At 38.1% G+C, this 18544-nt stretch overlaps 1 protein-coding gene across 3 annotated transcripts in view; it reads right to left on the bottom strand.

Moving 5' to 3' along the window:
- Nucleotides 1–18544, bottom strand: part of LUZP2 (leucine zipper protein 2) — a 476756-nt gene that overhangs the window by 246112 nt on the left and 212100 nt on the right. For 2 of the 3 annotated variants that reach the window (XM_043875276.1, XM_043875284.1), the window contains exons 2-4: nt 17015–17132; nt 11257–11327; nt 4589–4670 (exon numbers count right to left, since the gene is read on the bottom strand). In XM_043875276.1, coding sequence (XP_043731211.1) covers nt 4589–4670; nt 11257–11327; nt 17015–17132 — 271 coding nt within the window. The remainder of the gene's footprint in view (nt 1–4588; nt 4671–11256; nt 11328–17014; nt 17133–18544) is intronic. The other variant, XM_043875294.1, reaches the window with a different exon arrangement.

The raw sequence follows: 18544 nt of genomic DNA, 5'->3' as shown, positions 1-18544 counted from the left end.
TATTTGTTAAGCTTTCTGTCATCTATTTTTGTACTTTGACTTTGGACTTATTAGTCATTCAACTCAAAGCACAAACACATTCCCTCCAAAAGACAAGCATTATTTATTTCCACAAGTGTTTGCATTCATTGATCTTGATGATATATATTGTTAATATAATCTTGAATTTGCTCTTATAGAAATTTTACATGTACATTCATTAGTGGAAAAATAGCTATTAATTTATATATATAGCTATTAGTTGATTTTGGAATCATAAGTGATGATGTTCATAAACTTAGATGAAAGTTTTCAACCTTTTTCTATTTTTGAGAAAGTATTTGCCTATATTTGAAATTGGGTCTCAGGTGGCGCTGGTGGTAAATAACCTGCCTGCCAATGCAGGAGACATAAGAGACTTGACTTCGATCCCTGGGTCGAGAAGACCCCCTGCAGTAGGAAATGGCAAGCCACTCCAGTATTCTTGCCTGGAGAATCACATGAACAGAGAAGCCTGGTGGGCTATAGTCCATGGGGTCACAAAGAATTGGACACAACTGAAGCAAGTTAGTCAATATTTGAAATTAGCTGATCTTTAAAAATTGGTAGAAGTCATCTTCCGGCCCTGGAATATATGGGAAAGGAGGTCTTTCAGCATAATAAAATTTTGAATGTATTCAGTTAATCAAGTATTACATTTCTTCTTGCAAAAATGTTAGCATTTTATATGTATTCATCTAGTAATTATATGTACATTTTAAATGTACCAGTGTCCTGCTGCTCATAATAACTTTTTTTATAATAACTTATTTTGTTAAATTCCTATTATGACTATTAGCTCTCTTTTAATTAAACATTTTAAAATTGGAGTGTTTTTATTCTTAATCTTTCTCAAAGTCTATTTATCAGTCCTTTCAAATAACTTAGTCATTTTTTTTCTATTTTATTGTCTTCAACTTTTATAATACTCTCTTTCTTACACTGATGTTTTGCTTTATCAATAACTTCTTGAATTTTTGTTGCTAGTATTCTTTCTGGAAAAAATGCATCTAAAGCTCTGCATCTACTTCAACTATTACACTGGCACATGGTGTCTTCATTATTATTATTTCTTTATATATTTTATTATTTCTTAGGAACTAAAGAGTTATTAGAAAATGTTTTATATATTTTCCAAACACAAGGAATTGTTTAACCATTTATTTAAACATTTATTAAAATACATTGAAACTTTTGCCATCAGTAATTTTTTGCCTACATTATTCTTTCAATTGGAAAATTTATTTATGACAATTGTTTTCTTTCTATTGAGTAGATTAAATTTCTATTATCTACTATATGCCAGATAACAATTTTAGGGTAAAAGAAAAAATTTAGGGTAATCATGCATGTTATTTTAATTTGAATTATTCCCCAAATTCTTCAAATAAGGAAACTTGCAGGTTAAAGAACTTAATTTTATAGACAATAAATGGACCACTGGGCTTCCCAGGTTGCTCAGTGGGTAAAGAAATTGCCTACAATGCAGGAGACACAAGTTCAGTCCCTGAGTTGGGCAGATCCCCTGGAGGAGGGCAAGGCAACCTGCTTCAGTGTTCTTGCCTGGAGAATCCCATGGACAGAGGAGCCTGGCAGGTAATCCATGGGATTACAGAGAGTCGGACATGACTGGAGTGACTGAGCACGCATGTACAGATGAACCACTAGGAATTTAAACCTGAATATTCTTATTCTGTGCTTCCCTGGTGGCTGAGATGGTAAAGCATCTGCCTGCAATGCGGGAGACCTGGGTTTGATCCCTGGGTCAGGAAGTTCCCCTGGAGAAGGAAATGGCAACCCACTCCAGTACCCTTGCCTGGAAAATCCCATGGATGGAGGAGCCTTTCTTTTCTTTCTTTCTTTCTATTCTTATTCTGTAGCACATGTTAGGTTATGAATACATTTAGGGAGTTTCTGGCTCAGTACAGTATTATGGGGTGGGAGAGGAAAATCTTCCCTCAAGATTCAATGCTGAATTTTAAGAAAAGCACTAGAAGGGTTCTGAGACCTTCTTCTCCCCAACTATGCATCCCTTGTCCCCAATATTTTCTGATACTTGGCTATTCTAGCTTTTCCTGAGCTCCTTCAACAATTATAGCTTTCTTCTTTGGGGATATTAGACATAGTTTGTGTAACATATTAGAGTAAACACAGGTTCATGCCTTGGCTTCTCCAAATATTAACTGTGTAAATACAAGCAATAGTTATTCACTTTCAGTAAAAATAATAATAATAATAGTGTGCCATTTTATTGTGAGAATCTGAGAAAATAGTATGGAAACAGTATGAGAAATAGTGTGGAAACTTCTATTCTGGTCTAAATGCCATTATTTATGACTGGGGTATTCACAAATTGAGATTAAATGTGATAAGTCAAGGCAGAAATGGGATTGCAATTAGGGTCACTCAGTACACGGGGTCAGATTTTGAGGGCAGGGATCAACATAGTGGTGCTAAAAATGTGTCTGCTCTTTCATGTAACACCTGTGTCCAAAGAAGGGCTTCCCAGGTGGCACTGGGGCTGAAGAACCTGCCTGCCAAAGCAGGAGACGTTAAGAGATGCAGGTTCGATCCCTGAGTTGGGAAGATCCCCTGGAGGAGGGCATGGCAACCCACTCCAGTATTCTTGCCTGGAGAATCCCACGGACAGAGGAGCCTGGCGGGCTACAGTCAGTCCATAGAGAGCACAGAGTCAGACATGACTGAAGTGACTTAGCACACACATATGTCCAAAGAAATAGACACTGGGTGCACTGTAGGTTTAGGTTAGCAGTGCGTGCTGCCATGGCGTAACAGAGAAGAATAAAGCTGCTCATCTTTACTGGTGGGCTGGACAGATAACAATGAATTTATTAAAAGGAAATAAATCTGCACCTAGGAAAATCAAGTCATCATTACAAAGACTGTCTCCAGGAAACAGTTACTCCAGATGACAGACAGGGCTAAGTTTCAGAGGCAAAATTCTATACTCGAATTCAGATTATTCAAGGAAGCACTGCAAAAGAAAGGCAGGCGTTTCTGCTAATTCTCAAAGGGACTGGGGTCCCAGGTAATCAACCTGGATGGAGATATTGTATTAGCACTGTTTCTAGCCTCTGTAAACTTGAAGCTTTAACTTCTATCTTGCACACATACGCAGACAAGCCTTATTATGGACAGCCCAATAATATGCATGAGTCATCCTATCTTCACCTCCTGCCTTCCTCACCACTGCTCCTTCCATACCCCCTAAAAATAATACACTTTCTGGGGGCATGCTTTTCAAATGCAAACTAACCAATACAGAGCCTGTAGCCCCAGCCATACCTTGTATTGGGTTCTCACACTCCAGGACACTACATAAATGCCTTAATCATAAAGGATGCCTTAATCATCCTTTGAACCAGGTACCAGACAAACAGCCCCTATGTCCCAGAGCCTGCTGAAATCATTCAAACTGGCCAATCATAGACCAGCTTACCTCGCTTAACCCTCTCCTTCCCACGGAAACCACAACAGAGGCTCTTGTCCACAGCTCCCCCACCTTCATTTGCCCCGGGACTGACCTGGGGCTTCCCTGCATGGTCCCTGGTCATGTGGCATGCCACCCTTCTTGGCAACTGTGGGAAATAACTATCTTTCCAAATGTAGTCATTTCCTGATCTGTTGCTCTTGTGCGCACATGCTTAGTTGCTTTAGTCGTGTCCAACTCTTCACAACCCCATGGACTGAAGCCCACCAGGCTCCTCTGTCCATGGGATTCTCCAGGCAAGAATACTGGAGTGGACTCACCATGCCCCCTTCCAGGGGATCTTCTTGACCCAGGGATCGAACCTGTGCCTCCTGTGGCTTCCTTACTATAGGTAGATTCTTTACTACTGAGCCACCAGGGAAGCCCTTCTGTTGGTCTTACTATACCTTAAAATTTTAATTAATAGACTATACTTTAAAAAAGACTCAGGTCCTCAAATAGAATAAACGCTTCAATCCCCGTAAATTGAACATAAAGGGGGAACAGGTAGAAATCTAGTTTTCAGCACTACTATCCAGACCACTATCCCTCCTGCTTATGGGGAATATTAGTCATAAAAATTGAAATATGAAGGTCAAGTGAACATCATTTTGAGAGAGAAAATCTGGAGAGAAGATTGATTCTTAAACCTTGGGGTGTATCAGGATCACCTGTGGAGACGATTAAATAGGCAGATGGTGTAATCCCACCCTTGAGAGACATCTATTCAGTGGTTGTAGGGTATGGCTTAGGGCTCTGGATAGCTTAATTTAGTTCAAGGTCACATCCCAAAATTCAAGGGCTGCTGATATGGGGCCTGACACCAGCACTCTTGTCCTCAGTTTCTCATTCATAAGTAAGGGTTGGGAATTAGCAGACCCCTAAGAAGCAAAAACATATTATTTTTGGAATGAATGCTGATGAAGTATGTTTTATAATCTTGGTGGTGGTGTTTTATTTATTGTATTTTCGTTTTTATTTGTTACAGGTGTGTTTGTTCAATAGTGATTTTGGGGGAAAAAAATATAAATGAACAATTCTCCAGCCCCAAAGCAAAGGACACAAAAAAGAAACACTTACAGTGGCCTCTTGTTTTTCTGCTTTGTCAGCTGTCTCCTTAAGCTGATTTTCCAGGGCCTCCTGGAGAGCCTTCATTTGTTCTCTTGTTTAGGAGAAAACAGAGAGGAAAAGAGAGACATAATATAACTCTGTACACTATGAAATAAGATTTCACTGCACATATACATTTCAGAAACATAACTAGAATGTGTAGAGACACAGTTAAATATACAGGATCGCATCTCAGGATTCTGGTAAAGAGTACTGTCTCCCATGGAAGCTCTAAAAGCAAGCTGTATTTAAGAGAAATTGCCTTGCTATTGTGTCTTATAAGAATCCCACTGTGAGAGCTGCATAATGTGTCAAATCATATCAATAAAATAATTAAGAGTTGGAAAGCTAATTTTAGTGACAGCATGCTAGGGTATGAACATGCTGTTCAGAAAAAAAAAAAAAAGTTACCATAGACTTACTGATAGGATAAAATCATCATTCCCTTGGATGCCCCAATTGACTAATTCTAAAGCATTATGTTTTAGACATCTTGTGTAAGGTCTGAGACTTTTTGTAAAAACAAAGAGAAAAAAAAGATTTATTTCTAATGTGAAAGCTCATTTATTGGGGATAATAAAAAACACATGTCTGCACACATATACACATTGTGTCTCAAGCTCACTCGGACATACGGACCCTGTCTCACACTAAAAATTAAATACTTTCATAAATATGCATTTCCTTCAAAGGTTTAGGATTTTCTCAATTATGACAGACTTTATTATCTTTCTGGGCCTTCATTTTATCATCCAAGCTATCACTTCAGATAGCAGATAACAGCATATGAGTGAAGCATGCGTGTTAAGTGTTGTAGTGTGTTAAGTATGGCTAGAGGACTAAACTCCTTCAAAGCAACAGCAACGACCAAATGAAAATGTAGCATACAAACTAAAATTCCCAGTCTGGTGCCAAAAGACAACTTCTGGAACAAAAATATTTTCTTGGTGTGCAACCACAATATGGAGACTATGGAATAGGAGAGTATACTCTGAGACTCATTTTTATCCATCTATAAAATGGGCATAATGACAGAACTACCTCATAGATTTGTAGTGAGGTTTAGAAGACAATAAGGCAGGCAAAATGCTCGGAAAATAATCACTTAATATGCATGAAGTCATTGTCATAACCACTGGTACCACTAGAGGTCCCTGCGTTCATTCTTTGACTAGCACATCCTGCACAACCGGAAGCTGCTCTTTCACGCGGAAGAACTTAAGGAGGCCTCCAGTTTTCTTATCTAGAAACTCCTAGGTCACACTCTCAGTTTTAGGACTATCCATGAAAGTCTATATGATTGTTGGAATCAATCTGGATGTTGTTTATCAAAGCAAAACATAATAGGAACAACTTATAAAATAATTACAGTCACTTTGGTTCTTAGATGATTTATGCGTGATTGGGTGAAACTTTAATATGCTTTCATTTAAAGTGGATTTTAAATCTGTTTCCTTTACAGCCTGAAATAGGTTTCATTTACTAAAACTGTTTATTAGAATGAAGTGTCACATGCACTGATTGTGCTAAGTCGCTTCAGTTGTGTCCGGCTCTTTGCGACCCTATGGACTGTAGCCCGCCAGGCTCCTCTGCCCATGGGATTCTGCAGGCAAGAATACTGGAGTGGATTGCCATTTTCTTCTCCAGGGGATCTTCCTGACCAAAGAATTGAACCCTCATCTGTTAAGTTTCCTGCATTAGCAGGCGGGTTCTTTCTTTTTTTTTTTCCATTTATTTTTATTAGTTGGAGGCTAATTACTTTACAGTATTGTAGTGGTTTTTGTCATACATTGACATGAATCAGCCATGGATTTACATGTGTTCCCCATCCCGATCCCCCTCCCGCCTCCCTCCCCATCCCATCCCTCTGGGTGTTCCCAGTGCACCAGCCCTGAGCACTTGTCTCATGCATCCAACCTGGGCTGGTGATCTGTTTCACCCTAGATAATATACATGTTTCAATGCTGTTCTCTCAAAACATCCTACCCTCCCCTTCTCCCACAGAGTCCAAAAGTCTGTTCTGTACATCTGTGTCTCTTGTGGTAACGATAACCCTATATGCAAAACAGAAAAAGAGCAGGCGGGTTCTTTACCATTAGGCGCAACCTGGCAAACCCCAAAAGTGCCACATATGAACACTTAAAATATGGATTTCCATTACTGCGTTTGACATTTTTCACAATGAACACTTGTGACATAATATAATATGAATGCCTACTGATATTGCAGGCTTATAGGACACCAGGCACTCAATAAACTTCACATCAAATTGTAGTATCTTATTGCAAATGGAAAACTGATGCATAAAGAGGTAGTGGAACTGTGTTCTGGACCGTATGTGCTCAAATTCTAGAGAGTCATTATAATATCTCTATTGAAGCAGAGAGACAGAGAGAAAAAGAAGGATGGAAGGATGTACGTTCTATTCCTAACACTCAAAGATTCAACAAGTATTGAATAAAAATACAACAGGACTATCATGTGCTGTGTCTTACTCAGTCAGTCAGTCGTGTCTGACTCTTTGTGACCCCACGGACTGTAGCCAGCCAGACTCCTCTGTCCATGGGGATTCTCCAGGCAAGAATCCTGGAGTGGGTTGTCATATCCCCCTCCAGGGAATCTTCAAAACCCAGGGATCAAGCCCAGGTCTCTGCCTTTGTAGGAGGATTCTTTACCATCTGAGCCACCAAGGAAGCCCGAGAATATTGGAGTGGGTAGCCTATCCCTTCTCCAGGGGATCTTCCTGACCCAGAAATCGAACCACGATCTCCTGCACTGCAGGAATATTCTTTACCAGCTGAGTTATCAGGGAAGCCCTAGGACTACTATATTTCCAACTAAAAAGTTTTATATTAAAGTCTTATAATAATTATTCATTACTTCGGGATTTTAAAATTCTCATTTTTATTTTTAAAGTGATACTTGGGTTTTAAATTATAAAATATAAATTTTATAAAATCCAATATATGCACATATATATTCAAAAATACCCACATACTGACATCTATAGGCAATAGGGAGTAAGAAAAAAAAAAAAGTAAACTGCAAAAGCTGTTAACAAAAAACTGGAGAAACAGAGAATTCTGCACATTTTCACGGCAAGGAAAGCTATCTACCAGAATGGCAAAGCAGTCTTTTTGAAACTTTTGAATATCTCCATCTCCTCTTAGGTTTTTCAAGCTTATTTCTGCACATTCTCACTGCTCTCATGCTTTAGGTGGCCCCCAACTCCCCAGACTTGGTGAGTTTTACTCCAGTGAGAAATTCTTGCTGACTTGCTCAAGGACCATCCCAGTCCACCGAGTGTGACTTGCACAGGATAGAGCTCCTCTTGGTCCCTATTTGGCACTGAGCTGAACCTTGAATTCTAAAGAACTGTGACAGGCTTCTCCAATGCTGAGTATATTTAGCAGAGAATTTCATGGTTACAAGGAATTTTAAAAGGCAGCTCTTTCACACATCTTCCATTTCCAATTATAAACATAAAAATGCCTCACCCTACAGGAAGGTATTTTTTTCAAATGGTTACCAGCCTGGATTGCAGTAACATCACAGAAAGAAATCTTGCTGCTATCCCAGGCATTCTTTTCCTTTTCAGAGAACTCAATATAGTAAAATCCTTTAGTCCAAAACTGCTTTCTCAGAATCTCTATCCAGCAACCATTGTAGAGCATAAAATATATCATTCCTTTTTATTTTCAAGACATGCATGCATACTAAGTGGCTTCAGTTGTGTCTGACTCTGTGCGACCCTATGGATGGTAGCCCACCAGGCTCCTCTGTCCAAGGGATTCTCTAGGCAAGAATACTGGAGTGGGTTGCCATTTCCTTCTCCAGACTTCAGAGTGCTCTTCTATCCCCCAGAGTCTCTATTTTGTGGTTGCATACTCTCATTCTTCACATAGTATGGCTTAAAAGTCTCTCCATCAACTTGAGGATTCTTTTATGAATACTGCCTAGGCTGTCTAAATATTTCTGTAAGTGTAAAAACCAAGAGTCAATGCAACTTTCTCTCTCTCATGTAAAATTCTATGTGCATGTGTGCACACCCACACACACTCCTTTTTCTGTACCTCTTGGTGGAAAGACACGCTGCTCTCTCTACCTGGTTATTTATGGCCACCTCATATCCTCTGAGTTTACTTACTTAAAATCTAGTACAGCCAAACAGAGAGATTTCAGTAGTTGCTTCTTGGCACATAATTCCAAGAGGGAAATTCTAATTGATTCAGTTTTGTTTTGGTGGCCACCTTGAGCTAATTAACTGTATCCAGTGATAATAGAGTCAGATAAAAGGTAGTCTAGAGACCACTTCTCTAGGGAAGGGCCAGGTGGTAATCCCAGAGGACAAAGAATTACTGGGAACCAGGTCTATACCTAGATGGCATCTGTAATACATTATAATCTTCCCAGCTCTGATAATATTTCTAAATTTGCAATCAGTTAATACTTTTTCTCTTTTACTATTTTTCATTCTCTCTTATTTTGGAAATGCGATACATAGCTTCTTTCACATTCAGATAATCATAATTTTTATATATCTCTAAACAGAAAAAAACATATATCAAATGCATTATACTTTTGAGAAATCACCTATTGGTAGGTGATTTATTTGAATTTTCCATTCTGACTTTGTGCATCGCGTAAGTTATGCATTTTAAACAAATTTTATAATTTTGGATGAAACTTTGAAAGCGTAATTCCAAATATTTGCTCCATTAAATCCATTCACTGAAAGACTTGGTCCATCATCTGCCATTCGTATACCATGCCAAATATACAGATGATGACCTGAAATTCTTAACAAGTCTAGTCATATTTTTCCATGTTTACATGGATATTTGGAGTGTCATGTAGAAACAGCCTTAGATAACTTAAGAAAATAGCAGCAAACTAAAGGAATATGCTTCTCCTTTTCCATATCATGCAGAAGCCTGTCTCCTCATCTATGTCTCTCGTGCAATAGGAAACCCTGACGCTGTTGCTTTCAGGCCCTGGTGCTCACAGATGAGATCTCTGGGTCCTCTTCTCTAGGCCATCTTTCCTCCACCTGGTCTGTGTCTCTTTCTTTCTGCCTTGAATGGTGTTGTCAGAATAATACCCCTAAAATACGTTTTAAATTATAGCATCCTTTTCCAGAGCTACCTAAATGAGCCTTCTGTTGAAGTCCACTTTCAGCCAACTTTCAAGAATGGCCCCCATCTACGCATGACAGCCTCATTTTCTAATCTTTCCTGACTCACTCTGTCCTCTTTGGTCAACGCAATCCCCTCACTGGTGTTGCCCATGGATTATGCAGAAGTCATTTCTATTTTTATGTTTTTGTTTACTATCTTTTCCAAATGTGGGAGAGTCTGCAAAAACTAATAACTTTCAATGACACTTGGTCTGCTTTGATTAGCTATTCCTATTGGAAATATGGTTTATAATTCTCCACTAACTCAGTGAACCACAAATACTTATGTGTTTTAAAAGGTGGATTATTTCAAACCAGTAAAACAGTTTAAAATTATGTACTTTTGAAAATATGCTCAGACCTATATTTCACATGAGATCTTTTTAATGTTGGACTCTGGAGAGAATTTCATGTTCAAGAAATAAAGATTTCATTTAAATAATGAAAAGAGTCAAGATGAGATGCTCGATTTGATATTTTTAACATGTCATTGCCTCAATGACATGAGGTTTATGGGTCACGAGGCAAAGGCAGTGGAGAAGATACAAGATGGTAAGAAGAGGGTACACAGTAGTGTCTGTCAACTTCTTAAACAGCCTTCTGCTTTGGATAGGTAAACTGACTTGAAAGGGTATGACTATAGGTAAGATACAGCAGAGCAAATTCCAATTTAATACAACTCTCAGCAATTTGCTTAAGCATTTTGAGAAACAATTTCCCATTTATTGATTGGGGACAATAATTACTACTCTATAATTGTGGTACTGAAACAAAAAACATATGTATACATATAAAACCAGCAGAGCCTCTAATAAATGCATAACAAATAACAAAGGCTAGCTCTTTTATACCTTACAATACCTTGGCTTTTTTGTGTATTTGTTAGACAAGCAGTTTCAAGTCATACAATTTTTTTTTTAATACTAGGTATAAATCTAGCTCATACTTCACTTCCTTCAAAAATAAACAAACAGTAATAAAAATGTTCAAATTCTACTATGCTATTAATAAAAATACCCCATTCCTTACCAACCCAATTATCACCAGGATCAAGTTGTGATACTAATAAAAATGGCCCACTCTGTCAAAGTTGTTGGATCTGTATATTGATGGGCAGACTTATGGCTCCATCTTCTAAGATAATAGAGGAACGTACTCCAGATCCTTAATAGCTGAATTGAGATCTGCAGATAGGCATGGTCACTATTAGCATCACCCATCACCAGGGAACGCACTAGAAATACAGAATCTCAAGTGCCACCCTATATATATATAGAGAGAGAGAGAGAGAGAGTGTGTGTGTATGGATCTGCATTTGAGCAAGATTCTCATATATTAAAGTGTAAATAAGGTTATAAAGAAATGAATGCATTTAAAATAAACTTATTCATGTAAAGTTGCTGAATGAATTTTGGCGATGGAAAAAATGAACTGAGAAAATAAAAGGAGAACACAGCCTTACCTTTGTTTCTGACCTATTTCCAGAAGCTTCTGAACATCAGTTTTAGCAGATATCTCATCGTTTTTCAAATTCTGATAAGAAAATTGGGAAAAGGAAGTCTTATTCAGGTGATAGATTGAAGCCGACTTTACTGTTATGTTTATGGCACAAGGCGTGCCCTGAAACAAGAATGCGCAAATGAGGCTATGATGGTCCCCTTGGCTCTCAGGACACACAGTTTATGACACCAACTAGTGAAAATGCTACACAATGAGTGAAAGGGGATGAACTGAGTTTCAGTCTTTAGAGGTTCAATGAAAGAGGAAATACTCTCCAAACATCTAGGTGTTTTTTAAAATGAATATGTCAGTATTTTTGCTTAGTCACCAGTTGTGTCCGACTCTGCAACACCATGGACTGTAGCCCATCAGACTCTTTGTTCATGGGATTCTCTAGGCAAGAATACTGGATAGGGTTGCCATTCCCTTCTGCAGGGGATCTTCTTGACCCAGGGATTGAATCCCAGCATCCTGCATTGCAGGTGGATTCTTTACCATCAGAGCCAGCTCCATAATGGAATAGAAAATATATTATCTGTTCTTCATTCAAAGTTTTACCATGTTCTCTGCAGGCATGTTAAGCTTATTTTGGCATAGTTTCTACAAACAAAAGGAGACATAAAAAACCTCTCTACATAGGTTAAATAATAATACGTTCAAAATCAAAGCAGTCAAATGGTATGTACCTATTTGGTCGTGTCTATTATTTATAAGTAATGCATTAGAATATATATATATATATATATATATAATATATATATAAAACTAGGACCAGTCCAAATTGTAATGGTACTGTATAGGTAGCGTATTAAGGAAAAAAGTACCACCTCACTCATTGGTGTTTATTTACTCTGGCAAATTTAGCATTGACGGACTGTGAATCAGAACAGAGAACTCCCCTGAGCTTTTCTCATTAGGTAAGCTGTCTTGTTAAGCCTTCCCTAAGAACCTTCTTATTTATATCCAATAAACTATTTAACATGGTAACAGATCCTTCTTGATATTGAAAGTTGAAATAGAGACAATAATATTGTTTGTAGGAAGAGCAGCTATGACAAGTAAAACATTAACAATAACAAGAATGGCAAATACTTTGTTTACTTAATATTTATTTAACATCAAATGCATGTTGTCTGCCTTCATCAATTTTTTATCCTAATGGTAGGAACAATTTTCATACAGTAAGTTAAGCATTCTGATAGGCATGTCGTAGAGTGAACTTCACAAAAGAAGAATCTTTCCTAAAATGATTGAGGTCATTATTAGGAAATAGCCAATAAAAGATGCTGTGTTTATTTGCAAAGAGTGCGTGTATGCCTGCTAAGTTGCTTCTGTAATGTCCAACTTTTTGTGACCCCATAGACTGCAGTCTGCCAGGCTCCTCTGTCCATGGAATTCTCCACACAATAATGCTAGAGTGAGTTGCCATTTCCTTCTCCAGGAGATCTTTTCAATTCAGGGATCGAATTGGAAATCAATCCCACATCTCTTACATCTCCTGCACTGGCAGGTGGTTTCTTTACCACCAGCAACACTAGCCCTTGGAAAAAATAGCTTGATAAAGAAAACAGGATATGTTTCACACTTGATAATATACATGTTCCAATGCTATTCTCTCAGATCATCCCACCCTCGCCTTCTCCCACAGAGTCCAAAAGTCTGTTCTATAAATCTGTCTCTTTTTCTGTCCTGCATATAGGGTTATCATTACCATGTTTTAAAATTCCATATATATGCATTAGTATACTGTATTGGTGTTTATCATTCTGGCTTACTTCACTCTGTATAATGGGATGGGGAGGGAGGCTGGGGGGTGGGATCAGGATGGGGAACACATGTAAATCCATGGCTGATTCATGCCAATGTATGGCAAAAACCACTACAATATAGTAAAGTAATTAGTCTCCAACTAATAAAAATAAATGGAAAAAAAAAAGAAAACAGGATAAAGGAGTGCTGCGGGGAAATCATCAAATTTACATTTCAAATTTACATATGCCCCATGGCCATATTACCTGGGGCAGGTCACAAAATCTGCCTTTCAACTTTCTTGTGTGATAAATTGTGGGATTAGTTCCAGAAAAACATCTACTTCTGCTTTATTGACTATGCCAAAGCCTTTGATTGTGGATCACAACAAACTGTGGAAAATTCTTCAAGAGATGGGAATACCAGACCACCTGACCTGCCTCCTGAGAAATCTGTATGCAAGTCAAGAAGCAACGGGAGTTAGAACGGGACATGGAACAACAGACTGGTTCCAAATCGGGAAAGAAGTACATACAGGCTGTATACTGTCACCCTGCTTATTTAACTTACATGCAGAGTACATCATGAGAAATGCTGGGCTGGATTAAGCTCAAGCTGGAATCAAGACTGCCGGGAAAATATCAATAACCTCAGATACACAGATGGCACCACCCTTCTGGCAGAAAATGAAGAACTAAAGAGCCTCTTGATGAAAGTAAAAGAGGAGAGTGAAAAAGTTGGCTTAAAACTCAACATTCAGAAAACTTAAGATCATGGCACCTGGTCCAATCACTTCATGGCAAATAGATGGGGAAACAGTGGAAAGGGTGGCTGACTTTATTTTTTGGGGGCTCCAAAATCACTGCAGATGGTGACTGCAGCCATGAAATTAAAAGAGGCTTGCTCCTTAGAAGAAAAGTTATGATCAATCTAGACAGCATATTAAAAAGCAGAGATATTACTTTGTCAACAAAGGTCCATCTAGTCAAGGCTATGGTTTTTCTAGTGGTCATGTATGGATGTGAGAGTTGGACTATTAAGAACGCTGAGAGCCAAAGAACTGATGCTTTTGAACTATGGTGTTGGAGAAGACTCTTGAGAGTCCCTTGGACTGCAAGGAGATCCAACCAGTCAATCTTCAAGGAAATCAGTCTTGAATATTCATTGGAAAGACTGATGTTGAAGCTGAAACTCCAATACTTTGTCCACCTGATGCGAAGAATCGACTCATTGGAAAAGACTCTGATGCTGGGAAAGATTGAAGGTGGGAGGAGAAGGGGACGACAGAGGATGCGATGGTTGGATGGCATCCCCGATCCAATGGACATTAGTTTGAGTAAACTCTGGGTGTTGGTGATGGACAGGGAGGCCTTGCATGCTATGGTTCATGGGGTCACAAAAAGAAGGATACCACTGACAGACTGAACTGAACTGAACTAACATTTAGATAAACTGTGGGATTTCAAATTTAGGGTTTCCCGGGTAACTCAAATGGTAACGAATCTGCCTGCAATTAAGGGAGACCCGGGTTTGATCCCTGAGTCAGGAAGGTCCCCTAGAGAAGGCAATGGCAACACACTCAAGCATTCTTGCCTGGAGAATTCCATTGACAGAGGAGCCTGGTGGGCTACAGTCCATGGAGTTGCAGAGAGTCGGACACGGCTGAACAACTATTACACACAAAATTTAGAAAAGCCACAGAGGACAGTGAAGGAAAGGGGAGCCTGGCAAGCTGCAGTCCATGAGGTTGTGAAGAGTCAGACACGACTTAACGACTTAACAACAACAGTAGACAGTTATCGGAAAACTCAAAGGGGATAACAGATGTGTGACATAACTTTGCAAAAATATGCTTATTCATTTGGCTATCTGCTATACTCTGGCATTGTAAAGGAAACCAAAATTAAAAAGTCACCATCTTTTCTTCAAGAAATTGAAAAAGTACAACACATGAAATAAAGAAATATAAAAGTGAAAAGAGTAGGTAGACAGATGGGACTCTGCAAAGTGTATGCAATTAAAGAGCAGGACAGCATTTAATAAATTATTATTTCCCCAGCAATGGCAGAGAAGGGAGATGTACATCTTGGAAAATAAGTTTGATGACTTTAAGGATACTAAAGATTGATATACCTAATGATTAATCAATATGATGTTACTGACTGATCAGTATTATTATGCCATTCAGGTGTTATGGTTACAGAGATGAACAAGACTTACAAAGATCATATCTTTATGAAGCCCTATTGGAAAGAAAAATATGCACAATGAGCAATATTTACTCATTTACTAGATGTATGCCTTTGGGAAATTTGATTTTTTGTGAATTTTTCTTTAATTTTGTGAAGATATTGTTAAACAGATTTAATAAGAAAAAATTTAAAAATTCACCTTGTACAATGATGGCACAAAATAAAAAAAATTAAAAATTTCAATTACATTTATGGATTGACTTGTTATTCTTTTAAAAAGGTAATTCCACACAAAATTACACATTTCTTTCAAATAATCTCCTAGAATGTAATTAGATGTCTTAACAGGCTACAGGTCCAGAGAGACTGAGAGCCCTGGAAATATTGTAAGGATTGACCACTTCTGGCATTTCTTTCACTACATGTTTAGAAAATTCTCAGTGCCAGATGTTCTATTCCTCTAAGAAGGTGCAAGTGTCAAATATTCTTTGTTGTCTCGTAAAACTTTTGAATTTCCACTTAATGAAAAGGTACAGTTCTGGCATCAGCTTCCTATGGCAATCAATTCACAATACAATATAAGTACATCCCTAATGCTCCGTGTATACTCCCACCATAGGACTGTCATTCCCGCACTCTTCCATCATGCTACCTGTCACTGTGTCCTATTGGAGTCTAAGTGATTTTCCTATTTTCATGTTCTCAAGACATAATACAGCTTCTGGAACATGAGCTTGGGTGTTGGCTTCAAAATAGCAGATCTATCTCCTAACTGTCCTCATGCTCTTAGCTTCCGAGCCCTTTTCTGTTTTCTTACCTATAAAATGAGACTAATAATAATCATAGCATAATTATCATGTGAAAATTAATTTTAAAACATGAAGAAAGAGTACCTAACACAAAAGACCACATTCAGTAAACTGCAACTGCAGTGGTTACTGACACCATCCTCACGGTCACAGGACTAGAAAGCTAAGAACAATGGTGATTATGCAAGGTTCAGAAACGTGCTTCTGGGCAATAACTAACAGACCAGCTTTGAGTCAGACCGCTTGTATTTAAATTCTGGCTTCCTTTGTGACATTCAAGCATGATTCCTCATGTATAACAAGACAAATCACATTTATGATGCCTATTCTCATTGGTATGTTATGAGAATTAAATTCTATAAGACATGCAAAGCTTTTGGGGTATACTGTATATTCAATAACTACAATGTTAAAGGAAAATATTAAAATATATTCTCAGATATTTCAGAAACTTTTCAAGTATAGGTATTGTGTTTGGTTTTTGCTTGAGATTTCACTGAATGTTAATACATTTTCACAGATGACACTTTCCTATGTGAGGATTTACCCGCTGCAGTAATGAGGTTTATCAAAGAATTTTCAGAACTATCTTTTGTGGAATTTAAAGTTCTTCTCTAGAGATCATTTATATATTCATTTAAGTCTTGGCCATAATTACTTTTCATCCTTTTGTAACACAAAAAACACAGGGGTCAAGTTGATCTTAGAAGCTGTGAGAAATTGATGGCTTTGCCAAGCACACAAATTTCTCATTCCTGACTTTGCAAACCCCAGATTCTTAGACTGCATTTCAAATGACATTTCTTTTCAAAGCTCATATAATAATAAATAATAACTCCCATGTTCAAGCCCAGTAATATCTTCAAAACTGGTAAAAAAAAAATTGTGGAAGTCTTCATGTATCAATCCACTGAGACAAACTAGGTGATTCCCTACACTTGGCTGCTGAGAAAATTAGTTTTCATCTCACCTGAAGGTTGGTTTTAATTCCATCAAGTTCTCTTGATGTCTTTGTCAGCTGACGGAGGATGGTGCTTCGCTCCTTAAAGACTTGTTTCAGCTGCTTTTCTAGCTCTTCATAGTCCTGTCTAACACAGAAAGAAAAGGCATGAAGGCCTCCCAAATTCTTCACTTGGCTCTAGCCACTTTGGCCATGATCACAAACCCTTGCATTTTAAGCAAAGTCTAGATGAATTGAAACCTTAATTATTAGGATGTTTTGTCTTTATTAGTTCATCTAAAAAGGGAAAATTTAAAAAAAAAACCAGTTTAAAAACAAGACTTCCCATTGATGACTATCCAGGCTACAGTTTCCAGAATAACACTGCACGTCTTTTGCATCTATAACATTGTTTATCAGATACCACTTGTAAATACAGATATTTTCCATGACATCACCACACTTTGTTCTCAGGTCCTTCAAGCTTTACAGCAAGACATCTGATTGGAACCAAAGGAGCTCAGAGATTTAGATAGATTCTGACACTGGGGGGCAAACTTGGGTAGAACCAGGACAGAATGAAGGGGGTTTTCTTCACCCTTGGTTTGTAGGAAATGGAAGTCCACTGAAAAGGCACCCCTTTCCAAACCTCTACTACTACTAAAGAAGTATTGGACAAAGCAAAAATGCCTCTAAAAATCAGTCAGTCACTACAGTAATTACAGCGAAGTTTGAACAGGCTTGTTAACTATTTTCATGAAAGAAAGACTTATCTATCATACATATATACATATGTAATTTTTTCCCCCATTTTTCTCATATGGACTTTGCAAGATAAGAAGGTAGGTACTTAGTTCTAATTTTGCCAATATAAAAGACTGAGCTCAGAAAAATTTACTATACTAAGATCTTATGCAAGGAATGAATGAACAAGTAGGGTGTGTACTTGTGTGTGTATCTGTATATGTCATAGCAAGCATGTACGTGCATGGAAAAAATGTAGAGAAGGAAACTGTCAGTGCAGCCTAGGAACTACACCTGATAGGGAAAGGTTGAAAAATGATTCACTGGCACACAGAGGTAGTTAGAGATCAGTCATGAATCCAGGGAACACTTCCTGGTAAAAGTAATACAAGATACATGCACTCTGACCTAGATGTCCATCAACAGATGAATGGATAAAGAAGTTGTGATACATCTATACTATGGAATATTACTCAGCCACAAAAAGGAAAGCATTTGAGTCTGTTCTAGTGAGGTGGATGAACCTAGAGCCTATTATACAGAGTGAAGAAAGTCAGAAAGATAAATATAAATATTGTATACTAACACACATATATGAAATCTAGAAAGATGACACTGATGAATCTATTTGCGTGGTAGCAATGGAGAAAAAGACACAGAGAACAGACCCATGGACACAGCGGGAGGAGAGAAGGGAGAGGCTGAGATGTATGGAGACAGTAACACACTTACAATACCATATGTAAAATAGATAGCCAATGGGAATTTTCTGTAAGACTCGGGAACTCAAACAGGGGCTCTGTAACAATCCAGAGG

Source organism: Cervus elaphus, chromosome 2 (genome assembly GCF_910594005.1).
Source record: "Cervus elaphus chromosome 2, mCerEla1.1, whole genome shotgun sequence".
In the NCBI taxonomy this organism is placed as follows: Eukaryota; Metazoa; Chordata; class Mammalia; order Artiodactyla; family Cervidae; genus Cervus; species Cervus elaphus.
This window is presented reverse-complemented; position numbering and strand designations above follow the sequence as displayed.